This window comes from Carlito syrichta, unplaced genomic scaffold (assembly GCF_000164805.1).
Source record: "Carlito syrichta isolate Samal-C Ts95f unplaced genomic scaffold, Tarsius_syrichta-2.0.1 Scaffold302078, whole genome shotgun sequence".
Lineage (NCBI taxonomy): Eukaryota > Metazoa > Chordata > Mammalia > Primates > Tarsiidae > Carlito > Carlito syrichta.
This window is the reverse complement of record NW_007246174.1, coordinates 162,473-189,212: the sequence shown is the minus strand read 5'-3', so window position 1 is coordinate 189,212 and position 26,740 is coordinate 162,473. Positions and strand designations below refer to the sequence as shown.

General features: G+C 36.0%; 2 protein-coding genes across 2 annotated transcripts in view; both read right to left on the bottom strand.

The window, feature by feature from the left end:
• The window catches only part of ANKRD12 (ankyrin repeat domain 12), a gene marked incomplete at its 3' end in the record, with an annotated part of 133,411 nt that overhangs the window by 83,815 nt on the left and 22,856 nt on the right, over positions 1-26,740 (bottom strand). The window contains exons 2-3 of the mRNA XM_008056012.1: positions 17,847-17,981; positions 2,374-2,521 (exon numbers count right to left, since the gene is read on the bottom strand). Of these exons, the coding sequence (XP_008054203.1) occupies positions 2,374-2,521; positions 17,847-17,933 (235 nt within the window). The remainder of the gene's footprint in view (positions 1-2,373; positions 2,522-17,846; positions 17,982-26,740) is intronic.
• Positions 17,848-26,740, bottom strand: part of NDUFV2 (NADH:ubiquinone oxidoreductase core subunit V2) — a 62,965-nt gene continuing 54,072 nt past the window's right edge. Inside the window, exon 9 of the mRNA XM_021711340.1 lies at positions 17,848-17,981. The gene's annotated coding sequence lies outside the window, so the exon portion shown is untranslated. The remainder of the gene's footprint in view (positions 17,982-26,740) is intronic.

The window sequence follows — 26,740 nt, the reverse complement described above, 5'->3', positions numbered from 1 at the left end:
CACTCATCTCAACCTCCCAAAGGCACGGGATTATAGGCTGAGCCACCGAGTCCGGTTTATATTGAGTTTTGATATATCCTGTAAATATCTCCCCCTCTTAATCTTCATTCATAATTTCACCTTGTAGCTTAAAATATAGCACAATCCATTAAAAAGATCAATGTCAAATATGAAGTTTGGTGCTGTACTTATCTTTCCTATGGAAAATCTCACTTGCTGGTACCTAAATTCTACTTTTTTAAATTATAAAAAAGTAAAAGAGAGTTGGAATGCAAATAACACATGTTGGGGCTAAGGAAATTCTTAATGTTTCTGTAGCCTGTGGTATGGAAAACCAAAGTCTTAATCTATTATTTACTAAAATTTACAGATTCACCTTACTAAAATTATAAATACAGTGAATCCTTGAACAACATGGGTTCGAACTGCTCGAATCCACTTGTTTGTGGATTTTCTTCAGTTTCTGACGCCTAAGACAGCAAGAGCAACCCCTCCTCTCCCTCCTCCTCCTTAGTCTGCTCAATGTGAAGAATGAAGATATTTATGATAATCTACTTCTACTTAATAAATAGTAAATATATTGTCTCTTCCTTACGATTTTCTTAAGTAACATTTTCTTTTCTCTTACTTTACTGAAAGAATGCAGTATACAATACACAGAACATACAAAATATGTGTTAATCAACTGTTTATGTTATTGGTAAGGCTTGTAGTCAGCAGCAGGCTATTAGTAGTTATGCATGAGAAGTCAAAAATTATATATGGATTTCTGACTGTGAAGTGGGGAAGAAGGAGGTTGGCACCTCTAATCCCTGCACCATTCAAGAGTCAGCAATCTATGTCTTAAAATCCATCAAAATTTTGTTTGGCAATGGCATGTCACTTTTCAAAATTAGGTATGTAATCCAATTATTAAAATATGAATTGGATTACATTTATTCAGTGCCTAAAGTTCATGTATTCCTAAGTTACATTTTCTCCTTTATTTTACCCTAAGTAGAAGAAGTATAATTCACCTGACCTAGAAACAAAGGCTCTCATGGGAAGTTTATTATTTGAAACCTTATTTATTCCTAAAAAGTGTTAACATACTTTGAATTTATCAAAATTTCTTCTTCAAACTACTATCAGAGATATCATTGTCATTGGAAAACAAAATCTGGGTAGTATAATTTTAAAATGACTAGCAAAAAAAACTTTAAGGAGAATACGTGAGAAGAATTAAATCTTAAACAGCTATCCAAAGGCACGTAAGTACCTTCTTCTTGGCTAAGAGACTTAGTGAAAGCTAGAGAATATGCTTAGGGCTAAGGAAAGTCATGCTTCAGAAAAAAAAGATTCTGACTCTCTAGAAGAAACCAATGTATCTTAAAATGAACAAACACAAATTTCTTAATCACTATAAGAAAGAGTAATGTTCAAAGTTTAAAAAAAGTCACCAGTGTCTAAGAACAATTTTTAATTCAATCCAAGAATTAAAGCAAAATGCACATAAAAGGAGACTAAAAGCATGTACCACAAATTAAGTATTTTCTAAAGCTATGTTAGCATAGGCTGTTTCAAATATCTTTAGAGAATTTTCAGTTTCCAAAGTTAAGATCATTTTTGTATTAAAAATTAAAATGTCTACAAAGATATTAAGAAGGATGTAATCTCTGTTTATAAAATTAGAATGGAACACTAACTTTCTGTGAGTGAAGCTGATGATTATTTAATGCAAGGACTAAAACAATTATGATAAGTACATACAAACATTCAAGTTTATATTAGTTTCAAGAAATGATTAGTTCAGGGCAAAAAACACAGCCTAATTCATTACACAGCAATAATAAGGTTCTCATCTATTATGAATAATTGGCAATGACTGAACTCAACTATACATTTCTGATAAGAGTTTTGAGAAACAAAAGTACTATAAATAGCACTGAGGGAGTTAGTCTCAATTTTTGTGTGCATGTAATATATATTTCTAATTCATTTTTGAATCTAAAGTGCCTAAACTTCTTGGTATCTAATAAGTTCACAAAATTTCAACAACTCTTTTTCCAACCTACCACATCCTAATGGTTCCTTATCACTGAATAAATTTTTGTCATTTGACCGTGCACCAAAAAATTAAGTTCCAAAAGTGGTAGGAGATTTTCAATACTCATTCAAAGAATCAGGAATAAAGAAATTGTTTCCATCACTAGTTAGAGATATTTATCACATTTGGGTGATAAATAGGTGAATTTCTGTCCCACAATTATAAATCTGATATACTGAAGTATAAATATTCCTATAAACTGGAGTGTCAAGAAGTGATGCACAAAAGAGGAAAATCACAGTGAAAGCATGATTAAGATTTTACCAGAAAACAGCAAATTATTCTACCTGTGTCTGAATCTCGTTCTTCATTTCTTGATGGGCTAATGGTAAAAGGAAGTTTACGTTTCATGGATGATTTCTCTTTCATCTCCTTTCCTACATCACTTCGGTCAATTTTTGGAGTTTTGCTGTAGGATGCAATCTTGTCCTTACTCTATTAAAAAATCAAATACAATAAAGTTATATCCACATAAGTTAAACAATACAGTATTAATAAAACCTCTTCACTAAGAAAATTTTCAAACATACACAAAAGTAGAGGGGAGCATTAGAAACCATCATTGTATTCAATGTACTCAAGACCCAGCTTCAACAACTACAATATTTTTTCTAACTTGTTTCATAGTCCCTTATTTTTGCTTAACAGAATTTTAAAATAACAATAAAACAAAAAATCTTGAGTATAACAGAGCCATATGATGTATCATCAATGAAAGAATATATAAATTTGAAAAAGCAAGTCTGGATTGAATTAAACTGACTATGCTTTATTAAAAATATAATTATGTCAGTAGTTCTAAAGTGGTTTTGGGGCTGGCAGTAGCAGCATCACCTGGAACTTATTAGAAATGCACGCTTGGCATGGTGGCTCACACCTGTAATCTCAGCACTTTGGGAGGCAGAGGCGAGAGAACTGCCTAAGCCCAGGGGTTCGAGACCAGCCTGGGCAACTTGGTGAGATTTCATCTCTACAATAAAAAAATTAGCTGGGCATCGTGGCACTCACCGGTCGTTCCAGCTACTTGGAAGGCTGAGGTGGAAGCATCGCCTGAGCCCAGCAGCTTGCGGCTGCAATAACTATGAGCATGCCACTACATTCTAGCCTGGGCAACAGAGTGAGACTATTACTCCAAAAACAAAACAAACAAACACACTCTCAGGTTTCATCCCAGAACTAATGAATCAGAACCTCTATGGTATGGCCCAGCAATCTCTTTTAACAGTCCTTCCAGGTGTTTCTAATACATGCTGAAGTTTGAAAACCAATGCTCTTTATCAATAAAGAAATACACACGGAACACAGTAACCAAAGAATAATCTATCCACTTTAGTAAAAGAGTACAACCCCATTTCTTAAATCATGTTAACAAAAATATGTTTCTAATTCAATCTGGAAAAGAACATTTCAAATACCGTAAAAAACATTACATACTCACCCAGTCAGGTGAAGTGGCCTACAGTTATTATAAAGTTCATTCCTAAAATTCAACATCCAAATTGATATAGAACTATCTAAAACTAGGGCATGACAATTCCTTTGTGAAAAATATGCTTGACACTGAGAATGAAGCCATTTGTAACCTTAGCAAAAGAACTTAAAAAAGTACTCATCTATTACAATGATATTTATCATAACTGTAGAGATTCTCAGGCAAATGAAAAGCAGATCCAAACTCCAAAGGTACTAGTTTTTAACCCAAGATGAAAGATAAAGGAGGGAGGAAGGGGGAGAAGGGACATGAAAAATGAAAATAATGGGGTTTTTCTGAGTCGAGGTCGCACTTTGTTACCCAGGCTGGAGTGCAGTGGCATGATCACAGCTACCGCAAGCTTGGTCTCCTGAGCTCAGGCGATCCTTCTGCCTCAGGCCTCCTAAGTAGCGGAGACTACAGGTGTGTGCCACTAAGCTCGGCTAATTTTTTTTATTTCTTTGAAGAGGGCTCACTCACTATGTTGTCTAAGATGATCTCAAACTCCTGGGCTCAAGCAGGAGTTTGAGATCATCCTATTTTAGACTCCCATTTTAGACTCCCAAAGTGCTGGGATTATAGCATGAAATACCATGACTGGCCAAAATACTGAATTTTTTTTAAAAGTATACTATCAATAAAGCCAAAATACTGGGCTCGGTGGCTCAGCCTGTAATCCTGCGCCTTTGGGAGGCTGAGGAGAGTGGACTGCCCAAGCCCGCGGATTCGAGACCATTTCTACAATAAATAAATAAAAAAATTAGCCAGGCGTGGTAGCGTGCACCTGTAATTCCATCTACTCAGAAGGCTGAAGCGGAAGGATCGCTGGAGCCCAGCAGGTCAAGGCTGCGGTGGCCGGGAGCAGCCACTGCACTCCAGTCTGGGCGACAGAGTGAGACTCCAACTCAAAAAAAAAAGAAAAGAAAGCCAAAAGGTGACTCTAAAGGAGCAACTGACCAGACAAACTTTTGGTGAGTCTAATCATGAAAATAAGATACAAGAGAAAAATAATAAAGATTGGGATTAAGCTTGAATACAACTCTAGAGGGAACATAAAAAAGCTACAAAATAATGCTGTGTTTACTTTTATACCATTAACTTCAAACCTGGAAAAAGGAATAATTTCCTTAGAAAACAAACATTACTAAAAAACTGACTCATGAAAAAGAAATCCTAAATAGACCAATGACCATAGAAAACAATAAATCCATAAAGAAAGACTGAATGTTTCAAAAGGCGCCTACCCTAAAAGATTTTACAAGAGTTATAACAAAAAAAAAAAAAGTTCAAGGAACAGACATTTTCCATTCCATATAAATAGTATTACAACATAGAAATAAGATTACAAGTTAACCAATTCATTTTTTTTTTCTGAGTTGGGGTCTTGATCTGTTGTCCAGGATGAAATATATAGGCAGGATCATGACTAACCAGTCTCAAACTCCTGATCTCAAATGCTACTCCCGAGTAGTTGGGAGTGCAGATGTGCACCACCATGCCTGGTGTGTGTGTGTATATGTGTGTGTGTGTGTGTGTATGTACGTGCGTGTGTGTGTGTACGCGCGTGTGTGTGTGTGTGTGTGTGTGTGTGTGTGGAGATGAGCTCTCAATATGTTGCCTAGGCTGGTCTTGATGTGTGTGTGTGCGTGTGTGTGTGTGTGTACGCGCGTGTGTGTGTGTGTGGAGATGAGCTCTCAATATGTTGCCTAGGCTGGTCTTGACCTCCTGGACTCAAACAGTCCTCCCACTTCAGCCTGCCAAGGTGCTGGGATTAACAGGCGTGAGACACCACACCTGGCCCCAATTCATTAAACGACAATGCTGATACCAGAGGAGCATAACAAAAAACTGTGGAGAAAACCTGATAAACATAAGTGCAAAAATCCTAAACTGTCAAGTCAAATTCAGTATCTTAGAACATAAATATGCCATTATATATTCTATTATATACTATATTATTTAATTAAGCAGGGTTCATCCAGAGAATGCAAGGGTAGTTCATTAGTAGAAAACCTCAAGACAATTCACTGTATCAAAAGACAAAAGAAGAAAACCATGTGAAACAGTAAGTGATGTGCATTGTAGGTTCATTGATACATGTTGTGCAACAGTAATCTGTTTGACATCATCTACCTGGTGTTTTTCTATTCGAGCAGACAATGTGTTCTTATTTTCTTCCCCCTACATTAATAACATGTAATTTATTGTCCAGTCTGTGTACTACTGTGAAAGCACTTCAAACATTCTCTTTCTACATAAAGTCAGCTGACATTTTTTCACATATTCTATCTCTTTATTTGCTTCTTCACACAATTTGAGGGAAAACGTAAAAGAAACCTACATTCTGAAAAATTTGCTCTGGCATAAGTATGTCCTGTATAATCACCAGCAATTTCTTTTATGCCCCCTCAGAGGAGAAATCTGAGTGCAAAGGGTTAAAAAGTGTCTGTTAAGTTTATTATTTGAAAATATTTTATCAAGTATTTTTCACTTAAATTAACATCATTTTCTTAATGACCTGCAACAGTTATCATACATAAAATCAAATAGTAAGACAAAAAGACCTTCTACCAACGCTGCTATTAAACAACTGATAACCATTACCATCTCAGTAAGACAGAATAAGCAAGAGGTAAAGATTTACCTAGAAAACAAGAAAGAATATATATACGTGTGTGTGTGTGTGTGTGTGTGTGTGTGTGTGTGTGTGTGTGTATGTAAACAAAAAACTCCTACAAGATATACAGGCATACCTTGGAGCTATGGCAGATTCTGTTCCAGATAATCAAGATAAAATAATATAATGATATAGCGATTCACACAAATTTTTCCCAGTACATATAAAATTTGTATTTACACTTTACTGCAGTCTATTAAGTATGCAATAACGTTATATTTAAAAAATATACATTACTTAGTATTTTTTAAATACTTTATTGCAAAAATATGCTTAAAATTATTCGAGCCATCAATGAGTTGTAATACTTCTGCTGGTGGAGGATCTGATCTCAGGTTGATGGTTGCTGAATGATTAATCAGGGTGGTCGTCCCTGAATGCTGGGGTGTCTGTGACAGTTTCATAAGACCATGAAGTTACAAAGATTTCTCTGTAGCACACAATGCTATCTGATGGCAATTTACACAGAGTAACACTTTCAAAATTGGAGATCCTTTCAAATTCTGCTGTTTTATTAACTAAGTTTATATGATATTCTAAATCTCTTATTGTCATTTCAACAATGTCCCCAGCTTCTTCACCAGGAGTAGCTTCCACCTCAAGAAACCACCTTCTTTGCTCATCCCTAAGAAGCAACTCCTTATTTGTGCAAGTGTGATCATGAGATTTCAGCAATTCACATCTTCAAGCTCCAAGTTTAATTCTAGTTCTCTTGCTATACTCGGGCTATTTCCACTCCATCTGCAGTGACTTTTTCCACTGAAGTCTGGAATCCTTCAAAGTCATCCATGAAGGTTAGAATAAACTTCTTCTAAACTCCTACTAATGCTGATATTTTGACCTCTTCCCAAAAACCATGAATGCTTGTTTATTTATATTTTAAAGATGTAGGGTTTTAATGTCATCTAAAACAGTGAATCCTTTCCAAAAGGCTTTCAATTTACTTTTTCCAGATCAGTCAGAGGAATCACTATCTATGGCAGCTATAGCCTTATAAAAAGGTATTTTTGAGATAATACTATTTGAAAGTCAAAATGACTCCTGGATCCATGAGCTGCAGAATGGCTGTTGTGTCAGAAGGCATGAAAACAACAATAACCTCCTTGTACATCTCCATCAGAGCTCATGGGTGACCAGGTGCACTGTAAATGAGCAATTTGAAAGAAATCTTTTTTTAAAATATCCCAAGTTCATGGATTGGAAGAATCAACATTGTTAAGATGTCCATTCTACCCAAGGCAACCTACAGATTAAATGTAACACCCATAAAATTACCAGCAGCATTCTTCTCAGACTTGAAAAAGTCAATACAGGAATTCTATGGAAACAGAAACGACCACAAATAGCCAAAACAATTCTCAGCAAAAAAAAAAAAAAAACCAAAGCAGGATGTATCACACTCCCAGACTTTAGACTTTATTATAAAACTACAATAATCAAAAGAGCCTGGTATTGGTATAAGAACAGGATAGAGAATTCAGAAGCAAAACCTCAATTTCTCAACCAACTCATTTTCAACAAAGTCTCCACCACCAACCACTGGGGACAGGAGAACCTATTCAGTAAATGGTGCTGGGAAAACTGGTGGACCACATGCAAAAGATTAAAACAAGACCTCTACCTACCACATACACAAAAATCAACTCTAAATGAATCAAAGAACTAAATGTAAAACCTCAAACTATAAGAACCTTAGAAAATGCAACCAGCCCAGTCAACTTGGCAAAACTTCATCTCTACAATAAATAAAGGATTAAAAAAATGTGGTACATATACACAACGGAACATTATGCAGTCATAAAGAAGGACAAATATATGAACTTTGCAGAAACTTAGATGGATTTGTCGATCATACTCAGTGATCTATCACAGAAACAACAGAGTACCATATGTTCTCACTCGTAAACACACCTTGAACAATTGTAATGCTATAAGAAAGCTACTGGCAGTAGTGGGAAACTGTCAGGAGGGGATTGACAGTTGAGGGAAACTGCTAGGAGAGGGAGGGGCATACATCATCAACAAGGGTACCTGCATGATCAATGTTTGTATACCTAACCCTGAATTGTATCTCACCTCTTTATAATTTAAAAAAAAAAAAAATGGCTGGGTGTGGTAGCGTACACCTGTAGTTCCGGTTACTTGGAAGGCTGAGGCGGAAGGACCGGATCCCAGCAGGTTGACAATGGGGAGTCCATGAGTATGCCACTGCACTCCAGCCTGGGTGACAAAGTGAGACTCCAACTCAAAAAGAAAGAAAGAAAGAAAATGCAGGAGACACCCTTATGGAAATTGGAACTGGCAACCATTCCTGATCAAAACCCCACGTGCTCATGCCATAGGAGACAGACAAGTGGGACCTCATCAAACTGACAAGCTTCTGCAAAGTCAAAGAAACCATCAAAAGAGCAGGAAGACAGCCCACAGACTGGGAAAAAATATTTGCCAACTGTATGTCTGACAAAGGCCTAACATCTAGGATCTACAAGGAACTCAAACGTACCAAAAATAAAGAAAAACAAACAACCCCATTACAAAGTAGGCAAAAAATATGAATAGACACTTCTCAAAAAAAGACATACAGGCAGCCACCAGATATATGAAAAATTAGTCATCAAATAAATGCAAATTAAGGTCACACTGAGATACCACTTAACTCCAGTCAGGATGGCCAACATAAATAACTCAAAAAAACAAGAGATGCTAGGGAGGAAACAGGGAAAAGGTATCACTTCTACACTGTTGGTGGGAGTGTAAACTAGTACAACCTCTGTGGAAAACAGTTTGGCAATTCCTAAAAGATCTAAAAACCGACCTCCCATACTACCCTGCAATTTTCCTACTGGGAACATACCTGGAGGAACTCAAATCACTCTATGAAAAAGATACCTGCACACGCATGTTTATTGCAGCATTACTCACAATAGCAAAACATGGAACCAACCATGCTGCCGATCGAAAGAGGACTGGACTAAAAAAATGTGGTACGTATACACAATGGAATATTACACACCCATAAAGAAGGACAAAACTATGAACTTTGCAGCAACTTGGATGGACTTAAGAGTCTATAATACTGAGTGATCTATCACAGAAACAAAGAACTGAATATCACAAGTTCTCACTCATAAGTGGGACCTTGAACAATTACTGTAATACTACAAGAAAAGGATTGGCAGTAGTGAGAAATTGGAGGGGGGGTGGGATAGGCAGTAGTGGGAGACTGCCAGGGAAGGGGGGAGGCACACCTCATCAACAAGGGTACTTGCATAATGAACATTTGAATACCTAACCCTGAATTGTATCCCACATTCTTAAAATTAAAAATTATTAAAAATAAAAAAAAGAAATCTTTTTTCCTGAACAGTAAGTCTCAACAGTGGACTTAAATTTTTCGTAAACCATGCTGCAAACAAATATGCTATCATCCAGGGTTTGTTGTTCCATTTACAGAGTACAGGCAGAAGAGATTTGACACAATTCTTAAGGACTCTAGAATTTCCACAATGATAAACGAGCACTGGCTTCAACTTAGTCACCAGTGGCACTGGTCCCTAATAAGCTAGTCAGACTGTCCCTTTGAACCTTTGAAGCAATTACTGACTTCTCTAGCTTTGACTAGATGGCATCTTTTTCCAACAGAAGGCCATTTCAACTATACTGAAATCTTTGTTCAGTGTGTAGCCACCTTCGTCAATGATTATAGCTAGGTGTTACAGATAATTTACTGCTTCACCATGTACTTTTATGCTATTGAGAGTTTCTTTCCTTAAAGTTCCTGAAGTAACCTCTGCTGGTTTCCAACTTTTCTTCTGCAGCTTCCTTTGCAGCACTGAAGACAGTTAGGGCCTTGCTCAGGGTTAGGCTTTGCCTTAAGGGAATGTTCTGACTGGTTTAACCTTTTATCCAGACCACTAAAACCTTCTTCCTATCAGCAATAACGCTGTTTTGCTTTCTTACCATGTGTTCACTGGAGAAGCATTTTAATGTCTTTCAAGAACTTTTCCTTTGCATTCATAACTTGGTTAACTAGCGCAAGAAGGCCTAGCTTTTGACCTATCTCTGGTTTTGATTACTTAGTGCAATCATCTCAAGCTTTTGATTTAAGGTGAGACACGTTCAAGTCTTCTTTAGAATCCACTGTAGGGTTATTAACTGATTTAATTTCAATACTGTTGTGCCTTAGGGAATAGGGAGGCCTGAGGAGGGAGAGAAATTAGGGATCTGCTGGCCAGAGGAGCAGTCAGAACACACAGTTATTGATTGCATTCACCATTTTATGCATAGTTTGTGGTACCCCAAAACTATTCCAATAAATCACTGATTATGGAACACCATAACATATGATATATTAATAAAGACAAAGTTTGAAATATTGTGACAATTACCAAAATGTGACACAGAGACAAGCAGTGAGTACAGGCTGTTGGAAAAATGTTGCAAACAGACTTGCTTGACCTAAGTTGTCACAAACCTTCAATTTGTAAAAAGTGCAATATCTGTCAATCACAATTAAACAAGGTCCAATAAAATGAGGTATTCCTGTACACCAAAATGTTAATGAATATCTGTGAGTAGCAGCATTACGGGTGTGTTGAGAGATAATTCTCCTTGTCTCTCTTGTATTTCTTATTCATCTTAAAAGCAGAGACACTAATTTCCTTTGTTCTAGACTATCTTTTTTATTTTAAAGATGTGGGGTATAATTCAGGATTAGGTATACAAGTGGTCATCATATAGGTAAAGTTTGGGTCTCCCTTTGGTCCCCATGTTGCCTGGTTTGAGATCAGGTATAGACTATCTTTTCAAGGATATGTGTATAATAAACAGTCTTCAAAGATACAGACAGTATCAAAGCAAAGAGCCTATCTGTTCATTGTCCAGTATAATACCATCTCCTTCTAGGGCAAAGGTCAGGTAGACTTACTGTCCATCATAAAAGATTTGTGGTTTCTCTCCTGTAATGCAACCCACTGCATATGCAGTGGTCATCTGAACATCTTTGCATTCCCCTTGTGAGAAATGAGGATCAGACAGGCACAAACACTGACACTCTGGATACTGATATTCCTGAAAAATAAAATTTTCTTTATCCCTGACACAAGAGTTTTGTGATTTTTTGCCAGCATCCATGAAATAATTTGCTTTAACAGTAGGGTAAAATCTCAGATCCTTCAGTTTTTGACAAGGCATTTTGTATTTTCATTATTCTTATGTGTATTTTCTAATTTTTCTACAATACATGTATTATATCACTTGGATAAGAAAAAATTCTCAATAATCACTTTAATAGAAAATAATGAATGTCTGAACTATACTGATGATGAAAAGGATAAGACAGAACTATTCAAAAAGTTAAAATGATTAACCCTTTGCACTTGGAATATTCTCTCTGAGGGGACATCATAAATCTAGCAAACCACTCTGATATTCCCTCTCGGCAGATATAAAAAGATTTGCTGGTAAGTATATAGGACAAACTTATGCCAGTGCAAATTTTTCAAAAATTTATGTTTCCTTAAAAGTTTTTCCATTCAAATTGCATGAAAAAAACAAATAAAGAAAATGGAATATATATGCTGATATATATGTGTGTAAAAACAAATCAGCTGGTGTAAGTAGAAAGAGAATGTGTGAAGTACTTTCACAGTAGTGCTGACACTTTTTTGTAACAGAAGGTAGCAATAAAGAGTGTTTGTAGTTCCAGCTACTTGGAAGGCTGAGGTGAAGGATCGCCAGAGCCCAGCAGGTCTAGGCTGTGGTCGCTGTGAGCGTGCCACTGCACTCCAGTCTGGGTGACAGACTCCAACTCAAAAAAAAAAAACAGTGTTTGAAAGACACCAGTGGGTATACCCTTTGTATCATATGGCATAACTTGAAAAGATAGACAAGCACGTTACTGTCGCCTTGAAAGAAACTTTTGAAACTTCAAAATTGAAGGCAGATTGTTAACACACATTAGAAAAATATGATATACAATTTTGATTTTTTAAATAAATAAATCCCTCAATGTCCAAAATTCCATTATAAGCCAAATACCATTATAATAAAATAACTGGTTTCAATATTATACTATTTAGTATGAAGTAATTAGATTTTCACTATTTCATTAAAAAGTACAATCAAGTTGCTGGTAGGTGATCTGTGAGAGGTCTCTGAGTGTAAAGGCCACTCTCTTACAATTGGTAAATTTAACCCAGGTTTTAGATTATTGTATGAGGTCTTATAAAAGATTCTTCTTTACAAGTTATAAATATTGACTTACAGCTGAAAGCATTAGTGGATAAATTTCTAAACTGTACCAAAACCAATGGGGAGAAAAAGATCAGAGATTAGCAGAGAAAGAATAAAACAGTTGCAGAATTGTGAGTGGACATTCTTGATAAAACCCTAATTATTGTGATATTTCACAAAAGTATTTTATATAAAAAGTAAATTGCTGGCTGGGCATGCTGGCTTAAGCCTATAATCCCAGCACTTTGGGAGGCCGAGGTAAGAGGATTGTCTGAGCCCATGGGTCCAAGAACAGCCTGGGAAACTTGGCGAGACCTAATCTCTACAATAAATAAAAAAATTAGCCAGGTGTGGTAGCATACCCCTGTAGTTCCAGCTATTTGGAAGGCTGAGGTGGAAGGAGTGCCTAAGTCCAGCAGGTCAACACTGGGGTGGCTGTGAGCGTGCCACTGCACTCCAGTTTGGGCAATGGAGTGAGACTCCTCCAAAAAAAAAAAAAAAAAAAAAAAAAAAGTACATTGCTACAGAGCGTTAATTATTTAAATTATGCTCTATGTAAATGTATTTAGGGAATAAATTTTGGTTTCACATCATTTTATTTAACTTAGGATGCCATAAAAGCAATAATCTGTCATATTAACCTGTAAGTAAGGACTCTACATAATAGAATTATATATTTATTTCTAAAAATGTTACCAAAAAAATAACTCAGCAAAATTCAGAAGCTGACTTCAAACTAATCATTCACTAAGAAAAGACAATAAAAAATTTGCATTTCAAATACAGGTGAATAATGTGATCCTGCCATCTTCCCATCCCACCCCACAACTTCTTCACTTAAATAGTAAAAGCAAAATGATCTATATGCAGAAACTTTGGAATGGAAATTATGGTCCTTCATCTCTTAAGGTAAAATAAGAAGTTAAATATTCATTTGAAAACAGAGGAGAGTATTTTTTTCTTTTTTAAATGCTTTATTTTAAAGATGTGGGGTACAATTCAGGGATAAGTATACGAATGTTCATTATGTAAGTAGAGAATACTTCTAACAACAGCTTTTGATGTGAAGTTCCTCTGAAATCTCAAAGCATGGCAGTAAGTGCCATACATATTGCCCTTAGAAGACCCTGTGATCCCTACCCAAACAAAAGTGATCTCAGAAAAATATAGTATGGTTAAACAGAGACTGAAAATAAATATACTCCCTTTACAAAGGAGGACCCCCAAAACCCAGAATTTATTTAACATTTGTATACTTATTCTTACATTTTTACATTTCAGTCAACTTCAAAGTACTCCTTGTTTGGTGCAATACACCTATTGAGATGCTTTTTCTACTGCTCAAAACGGTTTCTGAACTAATCTATTTTGATGCCTGTTAGTGCTTCTGTAGATTTTTGTTTCACCTCTTCCACATCAGCAAAATGTTTCCTTTTGAGTATATTTTTCATCCAGGGAAACAGAAAAAAGTCGTTCAGGACAAGATCGGGTGAACAGAGAGGGTGGGTGGGGCACAGGGGTCATGTGGTTTTTTTGGTCAAAAGCTGCTGAACACTCAAGCATGGTGTAAACGGTGCGGTCATAAATCACCCATCATGAAATGGGCCAACGCACTGAATGAATTTCCAAAAAACAAAATTCACTGAAGCCAAACACAGCCTCTTACAACAATGCTAGCTGATACGCTGATGAAGAAAGGTTCCTAGAACACTTACCTAGTGTGAGAAGCTTGTACTACAAGGGACCTGTCCCTCCACAAAATAATCCTGGGTTTTTTGGGTCCCTCCTCGTATATAAGCCAAAAGTGTATTAACTTCAGGAATGCAATAGTTTGTATTTATTCTTCCTGTTTATTTTATAAATGTAATTAACAAGCACTTTTAACTTCTCTAAGAAATATTTTCAATATAAATATGTTAGTGAAAAGTGTCTGCTTTTTTGTTCTGATTGCTATTCTCTCTCCTCTCCTCTCTCCCTCTCTCTGTCTCTCTCCTCCTCTAAGGCAATTCTTCCACCTCAGTCTCCCAAGTAGCTGGGACAGGTGTACACCACCACGACTGGCATTTTTAAATTTCTTGTAGAAATGAGGTCTCACTATGTTACCTAGACTAGTCTAGAATTCCTGGCTTTATGCAATCTTCCCACCTTGGCCTCCAAAGTGTTGGGATTACAGGCATATGCCACCACGCCCAGCCTCCTTTCTCATCTCTTGATTCCTCCTAAAATATGTGAATTTCTCAGAGAATAGCCTCCTTCATTCTTGCCCAACTTTATACACTCTCTTTGGTTGACATCTCCATAACCATAGCTTCCTTTTGTATAAATCCCATATATTTATTTCCAATCTAGACTTCTGTGTTAAGTTTGAGCTCTTAATCTCAAATCCAATTGCCTACTAAACATTTCTACTTGAATGTTCTCGTGGCCAACTCAATTCAACAAGTACAAACCAAACTTATGCAAAACAATCTGTTCCTTCTCTTGAATTCCTTCTCAGGAACCAGACCAATCATTAACCTAGTCACTGAAAACAGAAACCTCAGAGTAGACCCAGACTACTTGCTTCCATACACAAGTTCACTCAACATTTGTTAGATCTGTCAACTTCTCTCCATCCCCAAAGCCACTGCCCACATTGCCTCTTGTTTGAATTGTATAAAATAGCTGTCTAACTGGTCTCTTCTATGGCACTTCCCTTCTGGCTCACTAACTACAGAGTAAATTCCAAGATCCTTTTCAAAGCACACAAGGCCATAATGAAGTGGCTCCTGTCTAATGCAACAGACTCATCTCCTATCTTTCATCCTTCATAGAATACATCCCGATTTAGTATGCACTACTATAACGGATTCATGTTCGTTTTCATTTGCTGCTTCTTTTGCTTAGACAACTCTTTATTTTCACTTTCTTGCTTGTCACTTACTTACTCATCCTTGAAAATTCAGATTTACTATCTTTTCTACTTTGGCATTCCTAAGCCCAAAGTAGTACTGATGGCTTCTCTTCTTTTCTTCCTCCTACCACTGTACACAAAAGAGTTTCATTAATGTGTTTAGTATATTGGTACAGCAATTCTCAAACTGTGGTCCCTAAGACCATCTGAGGGGATCTGACAGGTCAGTATGCATAGTAACACTAAGATATTACTTGTATCTTTCTCTCCTTCTTTTAAGAGCACATACTGGGGTAAAAATGTTCTAAAACTGATGCTGGTTATAACTGTACATCTCCGTAAATATACAAAAAACTATTAAATTGTACACTTTAAATGCATGTTATGTGAATTATGTTTTTAAAAAGTGGCAAAATCAAGATTATTCCTACCTAAATCAAGGAAGACAGAGAATTCATGGCTGAAGACTGGCCTTATAGTAAATATGAAGGAAAATTCTTATAGCCTATAAAGAAATAACACCAGACAGTAACTTGAATCCACAGGAAGAAATTAAAAATACCAAAATTGGTAAATTTGTGGAGAAATACAAAGAACTGCATAAACACGGACTTATCTTTTCTTCTTTGATGTCTTTAAACTATAAAACTATATAAAACAATTTTAACAATGACAACATTGTTTTGGGTTATCAACATATGTAGATGTAATCTATGTGACATAAATAACACAAAGGAAAGGAAGAAAATGGAGCTATACTGAAGCAGAGTGGCCATATTTTACTGGAATTGAGTCAATGTTTATGTGCAGTAGTGTGATAAATCAGGATTATATTGTAATCTCTAGATCAGCATCTAAGATAATTCAAAAAAAGTTTTAGAAAAAAATCAGATTGTAAACTAGTACACTAAAAAAACTTAAAACCAAAAAAGGAACATAGAAGGGAGAGAAACAAATGTGAGTAGACTAAGCACTATAAACAACAGGAGAAGATTACAAGTGCAACAAGGGGAAGGAAAAAAAGGTAATCAGACAAGAAAAAAATAATCCAGACTAGAAAAGAAGGAGAATTTTCTGTACTCAACTGACATGATCCTGTGGGTAAAAAAATCCTAAGAAATCATTGATTTTTAGATCCAATAAACGAGTTAGATCAAAAGGTACAAGACCACCACATCAAAATCAATTACATTTCTGGGACTAGCAATTAAAAAAACCCAAAATGAAACTATCATAACAGAACCTGAAAAGAATAAAATACTTTAAAATAATTTTAACAACAGTCATTAAACCCTGAAACCCACAAAGCACTGATGTTGGAAACTGAAGATCTAAGTAAATGAAGAGATATTCCCATGTTCATGGATTGAAAGATATTATTAAGATGGCAATACTACTCAAAGTGGTCTACAAAGTCAACGTACAGATTCAATAAAATTCCTCAAAATTCCAGCAGGAAATTTTTGCACAAAGTGACAAGTTGATCCTAAAATCTACATGGAAATGCAAAAAACCCTGAATAGCCAAAACAATTGTGAAAAGAAAATTTTTTGAAAACATACACTTCTTGGTTTTGAAAGCAGATTTGGGTTGCCTGGAGGTTGAGAGGGGGACTGGGAACTGACCACAAATAGGCAAAAGCATCTTTTCACAATGACAGAAATGTTCTAAAACTGAATTGTGATGATGTTTGCACAACTCTTCTAGTTAAAAACCAGAAACATCTCAGACATCCTTCAATAAGAAAATGACTTTTAAAAAGACTTAAAAGAAAAAAGTAAATGGACATAAAAAAATTCAAAAACAATGTCTAAAACTAACTAGATAAGGAAAGACTAGGGATCCAGTTAGGAGATAATTGATAACTGCAGAAGTCCAAATGAGGGTTTTGAGGGTCTAAATTAAGTAAGAAAGAACAATAAGTATACAAAAACAATCACAAGTCACTAGCAATGACTAATAACAAAAACTATAACATTTATTTAGCATTTACTGTTCGAAGCATTGTATTATGTACAACTCTTACGCCATTTCACTTTCACAACAATTCTACTAGGCATTACTGTCCTCTATTACAGAGAGAGACACAAAGGTTGGAGAAGTTATGCTAATGTATCCAAGGTTACAGACCTGGAAAATGGAATCGCATGTATGTATGTATGCATATATGTATGCATACATATATGCATGTTTCACCGCTAAGAGTCATGGAAGAAATGCCAACTGTGAGGTCTTGGATTTCCCCCTCAATGATTACTTAGTTCTTAAGCAATTATGTAATCTTAGTAACTATGTTCACCTTAGGGAATAAAAAACAATCATATTCCCCGGGAATCCAATTTATTTTGAAAAAGCTTAAATAGTTTGGATTTATCTGGTATCCACACCATTTTTTTTGTTTTATAACAAAACATTAAAAATACTTAATTGGAAGTCTTTTTCCCAGTTCAAAAAGAGTCAACAAAGCTTTAGTATAATCATATACCTTTCTTCCATATGGTTTCTCTACCATATTGCTGTCACTGTCAGAATTTTCACTCTGAACTGGTTTTGTGAACCCAGATTTGGGCATTTTATAGCTGTTCAGCTAGCTTCTTTTATCAATCTTCTCATCCTGGATCTGTAAAGAATGGATACATAAAGGTTATTTGTATACATATAAAATAGAATCTACTGAAAGTTTATAAGCCAGAATTATTGCAACTTGTTTTCTCTCTGTTTCTGTAATTTATTTTCTCAGGGAAGCTATCTTAACCTAAAATAAGTTTTCACTTAACAATTTTAGCTTCTAGTTCTCTTGTTCAAGTCCCCTGAATTTGTCAACAAAAAGAGAATTACTTTTATATATTTCTTCCCACCTTCTCTAAACTAGTAATATCTCCAGCTTTCTGAGTATCCAGAAGGAATGAAGTGAAAGCAGTGACAAAGGGTTTTTCTTTTCAGCATGAATCTAGAGGCAGAAGCTCCTAACAGATTCTCTGGTATTTCTGAGTTGGCCTGGAAGTTATTTCTGAAGAGCCAGTTGAGAACTTGTTAGGTCGGCTCAGTAATTTTACAACACCTAATTTCCTATGTTAAACCCTTTCTACTGAAAATCCCTGGAGTAGTTTGTTTTCCTTCACTGAGCATCCCCAGGCATTTAGTCACTTTATCAACCTAATTACTGATCTAACACCTATACTGTACAGTAATTTCACTGTATATATTATTTTCTTTTCAATTTGTTTGGCCTTTTCTCCCCTACTCTGCAAGCTTAATAGGTCAAGAACTCTCCTAAAAGCTTATGCTTAAGAGATCCAGAAAATATTCCAAGAAAGGGTTTTATGTATAAAAAACTATGAAGTTAGACCTATGTTGCTGTCTGATGACCTATTAGTCACATGTGGCAATTTAAAACTAGCTAAAATTAAGTGAAATTAAAATGAAGTAACTACTGTACTATACGTAGCACATATACACATTTATATCATCACAGAAAGTTCTACCACACAGCACTGGGCTAGAATGAGGTTGCTGGCTGAGGGGAACATTACTTGGACTACAACAACAAGCAGAATGGGCTAGGTACAGTGGCTCACACCTGTAATCCCAGGCTGAGGAAGGAGGATTACTTGAGGCCAGGAGTTCAAGACCAGCCAGGGCAACATGGCGAGACCTTGTCTCTACAAAAAAAAAAAAATCAAAAAAATTAGCCAGGCATGGTAACATGTGCCTGTAGTCCCAGTTACTCAGGAGGTTGAGGTGGAAGGATCGCCTGCCTGAGTCTTAGCAGATCAAGGCTGTGGGGAGCCACTGCACTCCAGGCTGGGTGATAACGTGAGACTTCAACTCACGAAAAAAAAAACAAAACAGAATGGCTGACAAACTTATGCTGAACTCTTTCATGCTATAAATCTTTTTTAAGTTGGAGTTTCACTCTATCACCAAGGTTGGAGTGCAATGGCACACTCACAGCCACCACAGCCTCGAGCTGCTGGACTCAGGCAATCCTTCTGCCTCAGCCTTCAAAGTAGGTGGAACTATAGGTGTGCGTCACCATGCCCAGCTAATTTTTTTATTTACTGTAGAGACGAGATCTTGCCAAGTTGTCCAGGCTAGTCTCGTTTTCCTGGACTCAGGCAATCCTCTAGCCTCCACCTCCCAAAGTGCTCGGATTACAGGCGTGAGCCACCATGTCTGGCTTCCTACCATAAATGAATATCACAGGTCTAAGTAAGCTGTCATTTCTAGTATCTGTGAATTATTAAAACTCAAGCAGCTTGAACAAAGTATTAGTAAAATCTGCTATGCTCTTCAAATTGTTCTACTGGTGCCTTAAAATTGGTTTTGATAGAAACAAAACCAAAAATCCATCAAATAAACTGAGCTAATTTAAAAATTATCAAAACCATATTAATCTCAATATAGCCAAATCAAAATATATTACAACACACCAAAAAAACCTGTCAAATTTCAAATAGTTCAAACGTTTCATTTTATAGAGGAAGAAACAAACTTGAAGATAAGAAACTTTTTTGACATGACACCTAAGAGGTAGAGTTTAACTTAGGGCCAAAGAACAGTTTCAACTATTAAAAAATAAATCATTTAAATATAACATGTTTCACAAAGCTAGCAACGGGTAAAGCTTACAGAGTTAATATTATGAGTGATATAAAACAAAAAACAAAACCTGTGATGGTTATGCCTATAATCCCAATGTTTTGGGGGGCTGAGGCAGGAGGACCACTTGAGGCCCAGCTGGCAACAAAGCACTATCTCCACAAAGATAGGAATTAGCCGGGAATAGTGACACATGCCTGTAGTACTAGCTACTCATGAAGCTAAGGCTAGATTACTTGAGCTCAGGAGTCTGAGTTTACAGTAAACTATGTTCATGCCACTGCACTCCAGTACAGTTGACAGAGCAAGACCCTGTCTCAATAAAATAAAAAAACCATACACATACAACCTCTGAAAAATTTCAGGACTGAAGTAATAAAAACTACAATTAGGTCCCCAAAATATCACTTCAATCAACAAATTTTAAGCATTTAATTTACAGTTAGCTTCTGGATCCAAAGTATATATTGTAATCACTAAAGCACCCCTACTATGCAAACTATACAAAGAATAATCAAAATCACAGGTAAATTAAAACGGAGTATTTTAAAATGTACAAATAACCTAACAGAAGGCAGGAAAAAAACCTTGAGGAATGGAGAACAGGTGGAACAAACAAAATGCAAAAATGATAGGCCTAACCCAAAATATTAATAATTATATGAAATACAAATGGTTTACAAACACCAATCAAAAGACAGAGACTGTCAGAAGGAGGGGAAAAATAACCAATAAGAAATTCACTTCATATATATATATATATAATACTAAGTAGGGTAAAATAAAATAATTGAAAAAGAATCCATGTAAGCACTAACCAAACAAAAGTTTGAGTGATTATATTAGTACTAACCAAAATAGTCCTCAGAGCAAAGAGGAAAATTACTTATTACATACTGATAAAAGGGTCAATTCACTAAGACACACCAATTATAAATATGTATGCAACCAACAGTGCTTCAGAATACATGAAACAAAACTGACAACTGATGGATGAAATAAATTCAAAATTATAGTTGGAGGCTTCAACCACTTTCTTTTTTTTTTTTTTTGAGTTCGAGTCTCACTCTGTTGCCCAGACTGGAGTGCAGTGGCCGCTCCCAGCCACCGCAGCCTCAACCTGCTGGGCTCCGGTGATTCTTCTGCTTCAGCCTTCCGAGTAGCCAGAATTACAGCGCGCGCTACCATGCCTGGCTAATTTTTTGATTTTATTGTAGAGATCAGGTCTCGCCTGCCCAGGCGGGTCTCAAACCTGTGGGCTCAGGCAATCCACTCACCTCAGCCTCCCAAAGGCGCAGGATTACAGGCTGAGCCACCAAGCCCGGCTTCAACTACGTTCTATTAAGACAGAAAATCAGCAAGCATATAAAAGAACTGAAATAAGCCATTAACCAATTGAATCTAATTAACATTTACAGAAATATCTACCCAACAACAGCAAAATATACATTCTTTTCAAGGGCACACAGAATATTCCCCAAGATAGGTCATATCCTGTATCATAAAACAAAAATTAACAAATCTAAAATAATTAAAATCATACAAAATTTGTTCTCAGAAAATAAAGAAATTATATCAGAATCTATTATAGAAAGATAGAAATATCTCCAAACTAAAAAATAAAGCGAAATCAATGAAACTGGAAACTGGAAATTTTACAATGATTAACAAAATTGATAAATCTCTAGCCAGACCAATTAGAAATAAGACATAATTACCAATACGAATAATGAAAGAAGAACATCACAACAGATCCTATAAGCACATAAAAGAATATTGCCGGGCAATTTTGAGACTCTGACTCAACAACAACAAAAAAAGTATTCAAGTCCCTTCTGTTTCTAGTTTGATAGAAGTTGATATTTTTTATGGGTTTTGAATGTCTCTGTTGAGGGATCATATGTTTGTATGGTTTTGGTCAGTACAGCAAAGTACATACATAGATTGATCTTTAAACATTAAGCCAACTTTGCATTCCTGGGATAAGCGCTACTTGGTCATTATGTATTATCCTTTTTGTATATAGTTGGCCTTGATTTGCTAATATTTTGTTGAGGGTTTAAAAAATATGATCATTAGTCATTTGGGGCTGTAGCTTTAAGACTTAATCTGATGTTGGTATCAGGATAATGATGGCCTCATAAAATGTGTTTTTCAGGAGTTTGTGTAGAATTGGCATTATGCCTTCCTTAAGTATTTTGTAGAATTTACACTGAAGCCATCTGGGCTGAGTTTTGTTTTTAACTATGAATTGAAAATTTTAAAATAAAGATAGACAGGGCTATTGAGGTTGCCTTTTCTTCAGTGAACTTTGATAGTTTTTGCCTGTCAAGATATTTACCTGTTTCATTTTAAAAAAAAATTTTTTTTAGTAGGAGTCTCACTCTGTCACCCAGACTGGAGTGCAATGGGGCACACTCACGGCCACCACAGCCTCAACCTGCTGGGCTCAGATAAACCTTCTGCCTCAGCCTTCCAAGAGCTGGGACCACAGGCATGCGTCACCATGTCAGGTTAATTTATATATATATATATTTTTTTATTCATTCATTCATTCATTTTAGAGATGAGGTCTCAATAAGTTGCCCAGGTTGGTCTCAAACCCCCTGGGCTCAGGCAATCCTCTCGCCTCCACCTCCCAAAGTGCTAGCATTATAGGCATGAGTCACTGTGTCCAGTCAAACACTTTCTCTTCTAAGATCAACAATGAGGCAAGGATGTTCCCTTTCACCATTTCTATTCAACATTGTACTTACCAGTGGCCCTAACTAATTCAATAAGAAAGAACAAAAACAGGCCTTATTTCCAGGTGACGTGATCATCTATGTAGATAAGCAAAGGAATATACAAAGCCATTAGAACTAGTAAGTGAGTATAGGAAAGACAGAATAAATGGTCAAAATATAAAAACTCCTACAGACTAGCAATAAGCAATTGGAATTTGAAATTAAAAATACAACTTACAATAGCACCAAAACTAGAAAGTTCTTAGGAATAAATATAATATGTGTAAAACTGTACAATGACAACTACAAAACATTTTGGAAATAAATTAAAGATGACCTAAATATATGAAAAGACATGCCATGTTGGTGGATCAGAAGACATAATGTTGCTAAAATGTCAATTCGTCCTAACTGCACCATAAAGTCAAAACGTTGGGGTTTTTTTTTTTTTTTTTTTGCAAGAAATGACAAACTGTTTTAGAATGCACATGAAAATGTGAAGAGAAAAAAACTACAATAATTTTGGGAAAAAACAAACTAGTGGACTCACATTACCTGATTTCCATACTTATAAAGATACAGTAAACTGTGTAAAGATAGATTTACAGTTTAATGGAACAGAATGGAAAGTCCAGAAATAAATTTACACATACATGTCCAACTAATTTTCAAAAAAGCTGTCAATGTTATTCACTGGGGAAAAGATATACTCCTTTCAATAAATGGAACAGCTGCATATCCACATGCCTAAATAAATAAATAAAAGAGCTTTGACCCTTACCTCACTCCAGAGAAAAATCACCTGAAAAGGCATCATACATCTATGATCCAAGCTTAAAAAAACACAACATACAAGCTAAAACTATATAACTTTAGCAGAACACGGAATATTTTGATGATCTTGGATTAGACAGAGTTCTTAGATGAACAGCAGAAACTATAAATGGAAAAAATGGATAAATCAGACTTTATAAAAACTTTTGCTCTTTAAATGGCACTGTTATGAAAATGAGAAGCAGCCAGGTGTGGTGGCTCATGCCTATAATCCCAGCACTTTGGGAGGCAAAGGTGGGAGAACTGCTTGAGCTTGGGAATTTGAGACCAGCCCAGGCAACATAGTAGACCTCATCTCTACAAAAAATAAAAAAAATTAGCTGGGTGTGGTGGTGTGCCTACAGTCCCAGCTACTGGGAGGCTGAAGCCAAGTATTACTTGAATTCAGGAGTCTGAGGTTGCCGTGAGTCATGACTGCATCACTACACTCCAGCCTGGGCGACAGAGAAAAACCCCAACTCAAAAAAAAAAAAGAAAGAAAAAGAAAATGAAAAGTAAGTATTGGAAGAAAATACTTGCAAATCATATCTTTATAAATAGCTTATATCCAGAACATATAAACTTAAGTCAATAAGAAAATAAACATTCCAATCTTAAAGTATATAAAAGATTTTAACATTTCACTCAAGAACATAAAATGAATGGCAAATAAGCAAAAGAAAAGATGCTCAACTTCAGTCACCAGGAAAATGATGAGATGCTGTTCTCATACGTGGATGCTAAAAAAGTTGATCCCGTGGAGATAAAAGAGTGTAATGAGAGAATAGAAAGGATGTGTGTGGCGGAGGAACAGAGAAGGCAGTAAGAGTGAAGAGGGGTTGGTTAATGGGTACAAACACAGAAGAAGTAAATTCTAAGGTTTGATAGCAGAATAGGGTGACTATAGTTAACAACAATGGATTGTATATTTCAAAATAGCTAGTAGACAGGACCTGAAATGTTCCCAACACAGAGAAATTATAAATACTTGAAGTATGAATACCCTATATATCCTGACTTGATCATTACACATCTTCTATGCATGTAACAAAATCACGTGTACTTCATAAATATGTATATCAATTTTTAAAATAAAATAACAAGAATAATAAAAAAATTAGATGCTCTATACACATCCACCAGAATGGTTAAAATTATTAAGACTGAGAAGACCAAGTGTTGGCGAGGATGTGGAAACAGATACTGGTGAGGATGTGGAACAACAGGTACTCTCATACAGTGCTGGGAATGGGGGAAGGGGAATGCGTAGTGCTACAACCACTTTATAAGTGAAAACAGTTAGCAGTATCTTTATATAGCTAAGAAAAGTTATTCATATTCCTCCATTCCTTGTACAGCACTTTCGGTGGCTATTACACTGCTTGCACTTCAAACTCTTTGCCCTAAGGGCTATCTGGAGGTATCAGTTCTTGTTAAGGATATTTTTCCTGTTTAAGCCAGTCAACCACAAGCTCTATTATAGACGTTATTATCCAAGAGATTAAGAATGCAGTTTAAAGATTTGGTTCTGCCTTTTCAAAAATGTTTCTTCCCTTAAAATTATTCCATTCTTGCGTCTTATAGACCAAGAATCTATGTATTTAACAGCAACTTACTTCCAGAGTTAGCATTCTATAAATACATGCTATTAGACAGTTTTCCACTGTTTAATTTACAGCAGTAAAACATATCTTCCTCTAAAATAAAACAACTCAGTATTCTCTTTTTTTAATGGCATTACTACTTGTGATCATTCAAGGGATACTAATAAATAATTTTTTGAGTCAGAGTCTTACCCTGTTGCCCAGGCTGGAGTGCAGTGGCACAATCATGGCTCACTGTAGCCTCCACCTCCTGGGTTCTGACAACCCTTCTGCCTCAGCCTCCCAAGTAGCTGGGACTTAACAGGTGCAAGCCACCACATCTGACTGGTTTTTTTATTTTTTGTAGAGACAAGGTCTCGCTGTTACCCAAGCTGGTCTCCAACTCCTGGGCTCAGGTAAATCCTCTTAACTCAGTCTCTCAAAGTGCTGGGATTACAGACGTGAGCCACTGTGCCCAGACTAAAATATATATTTTTTATATTATTATCTCTAAATCATTTTGTTTGCAATCAAGGCAAAATATTCTCGTCACTATTCTGAAGTACCAAGATACATCAAAAACACTAGCATAAACTAAACATTGTTTAGGTGAAGATGTATACAGACCTTTTATTTAGTATAAGCATCTTAAAAACAGGTTTGTTTGCTTTTTTTAAACTCTGTCAAAATTATGCCGAAAACTTAATTTTCTATCATAATGTGGAATCACAGATAGGTGAACATTTCTGTTGGACTATCATTATCTTAAACCAATGTCATTACCTTAGCAATGTCATTAAATTATAATTTAATAACAAGGTCAGCAGAATCAAACAACACAATTAACTCAAGACAAGAGCAGTGACACACAGAGATAAACATCCTTCTTGAAAGCTGAGGCAACTGCAATGATGACAAGTCCTGCTTGACTGGCTTCTCGGTACGGTAATTAAGTTAACTCTTCAGGTAGCAAAGTTGTTTTTTGTTTATATATTGCCCTTCATCCTAAAGTTAACAATTTGGGGAAAATTTTATTTTCTTAGCAGAGAATACAAAATCATCTATAGGATAAGGCTGAACTTTGTCAAGAAGATGCCTTGAAAGCTGATCAAGAGGAAAACAAGCCTTGGGACCATGTATGTGGAGGAAGCTATTCAACAAAAGGGCAAAAGCAGAAAAGATTAGGGGGAAAAGTCCAAGAAAAGAGAAAGAAGTCTCAGGTGGACTACTTGGAAGATAGAGCTGAGAGAAAAGAACTGTAGTTGGCAGTGTGGCTAGAGAACTATGGGGCACAGAAACAGATAATAGAGTTTGTGAATATGTATGCAACAAACATGTAGACTACACATGTAAAAGTGAAAGTTTACAGAAATGTTCCTTTAAGAACTAGAGAGTCTGTATGCTTTTCTCACTTTATTTTGTTTGCTCTAGTCACTATGTTCCAAATTTAAAACTAACTTGAGATTTTTCAAAGGTGTTACACAAAGCACTGGCATTATTCTTTAGTTTCCATCTACAAGACAAGAAGGGATCAAAATCAAAGTCAGTCAGCAAATCTTTCCCAAGAAAGTTTTCAGATATACTTATCTTTACCACAGCTCCATAGCTAACTACTAGGCAATTAGAACTTATCCTTTTTTTTTTTTTTTTTGAGT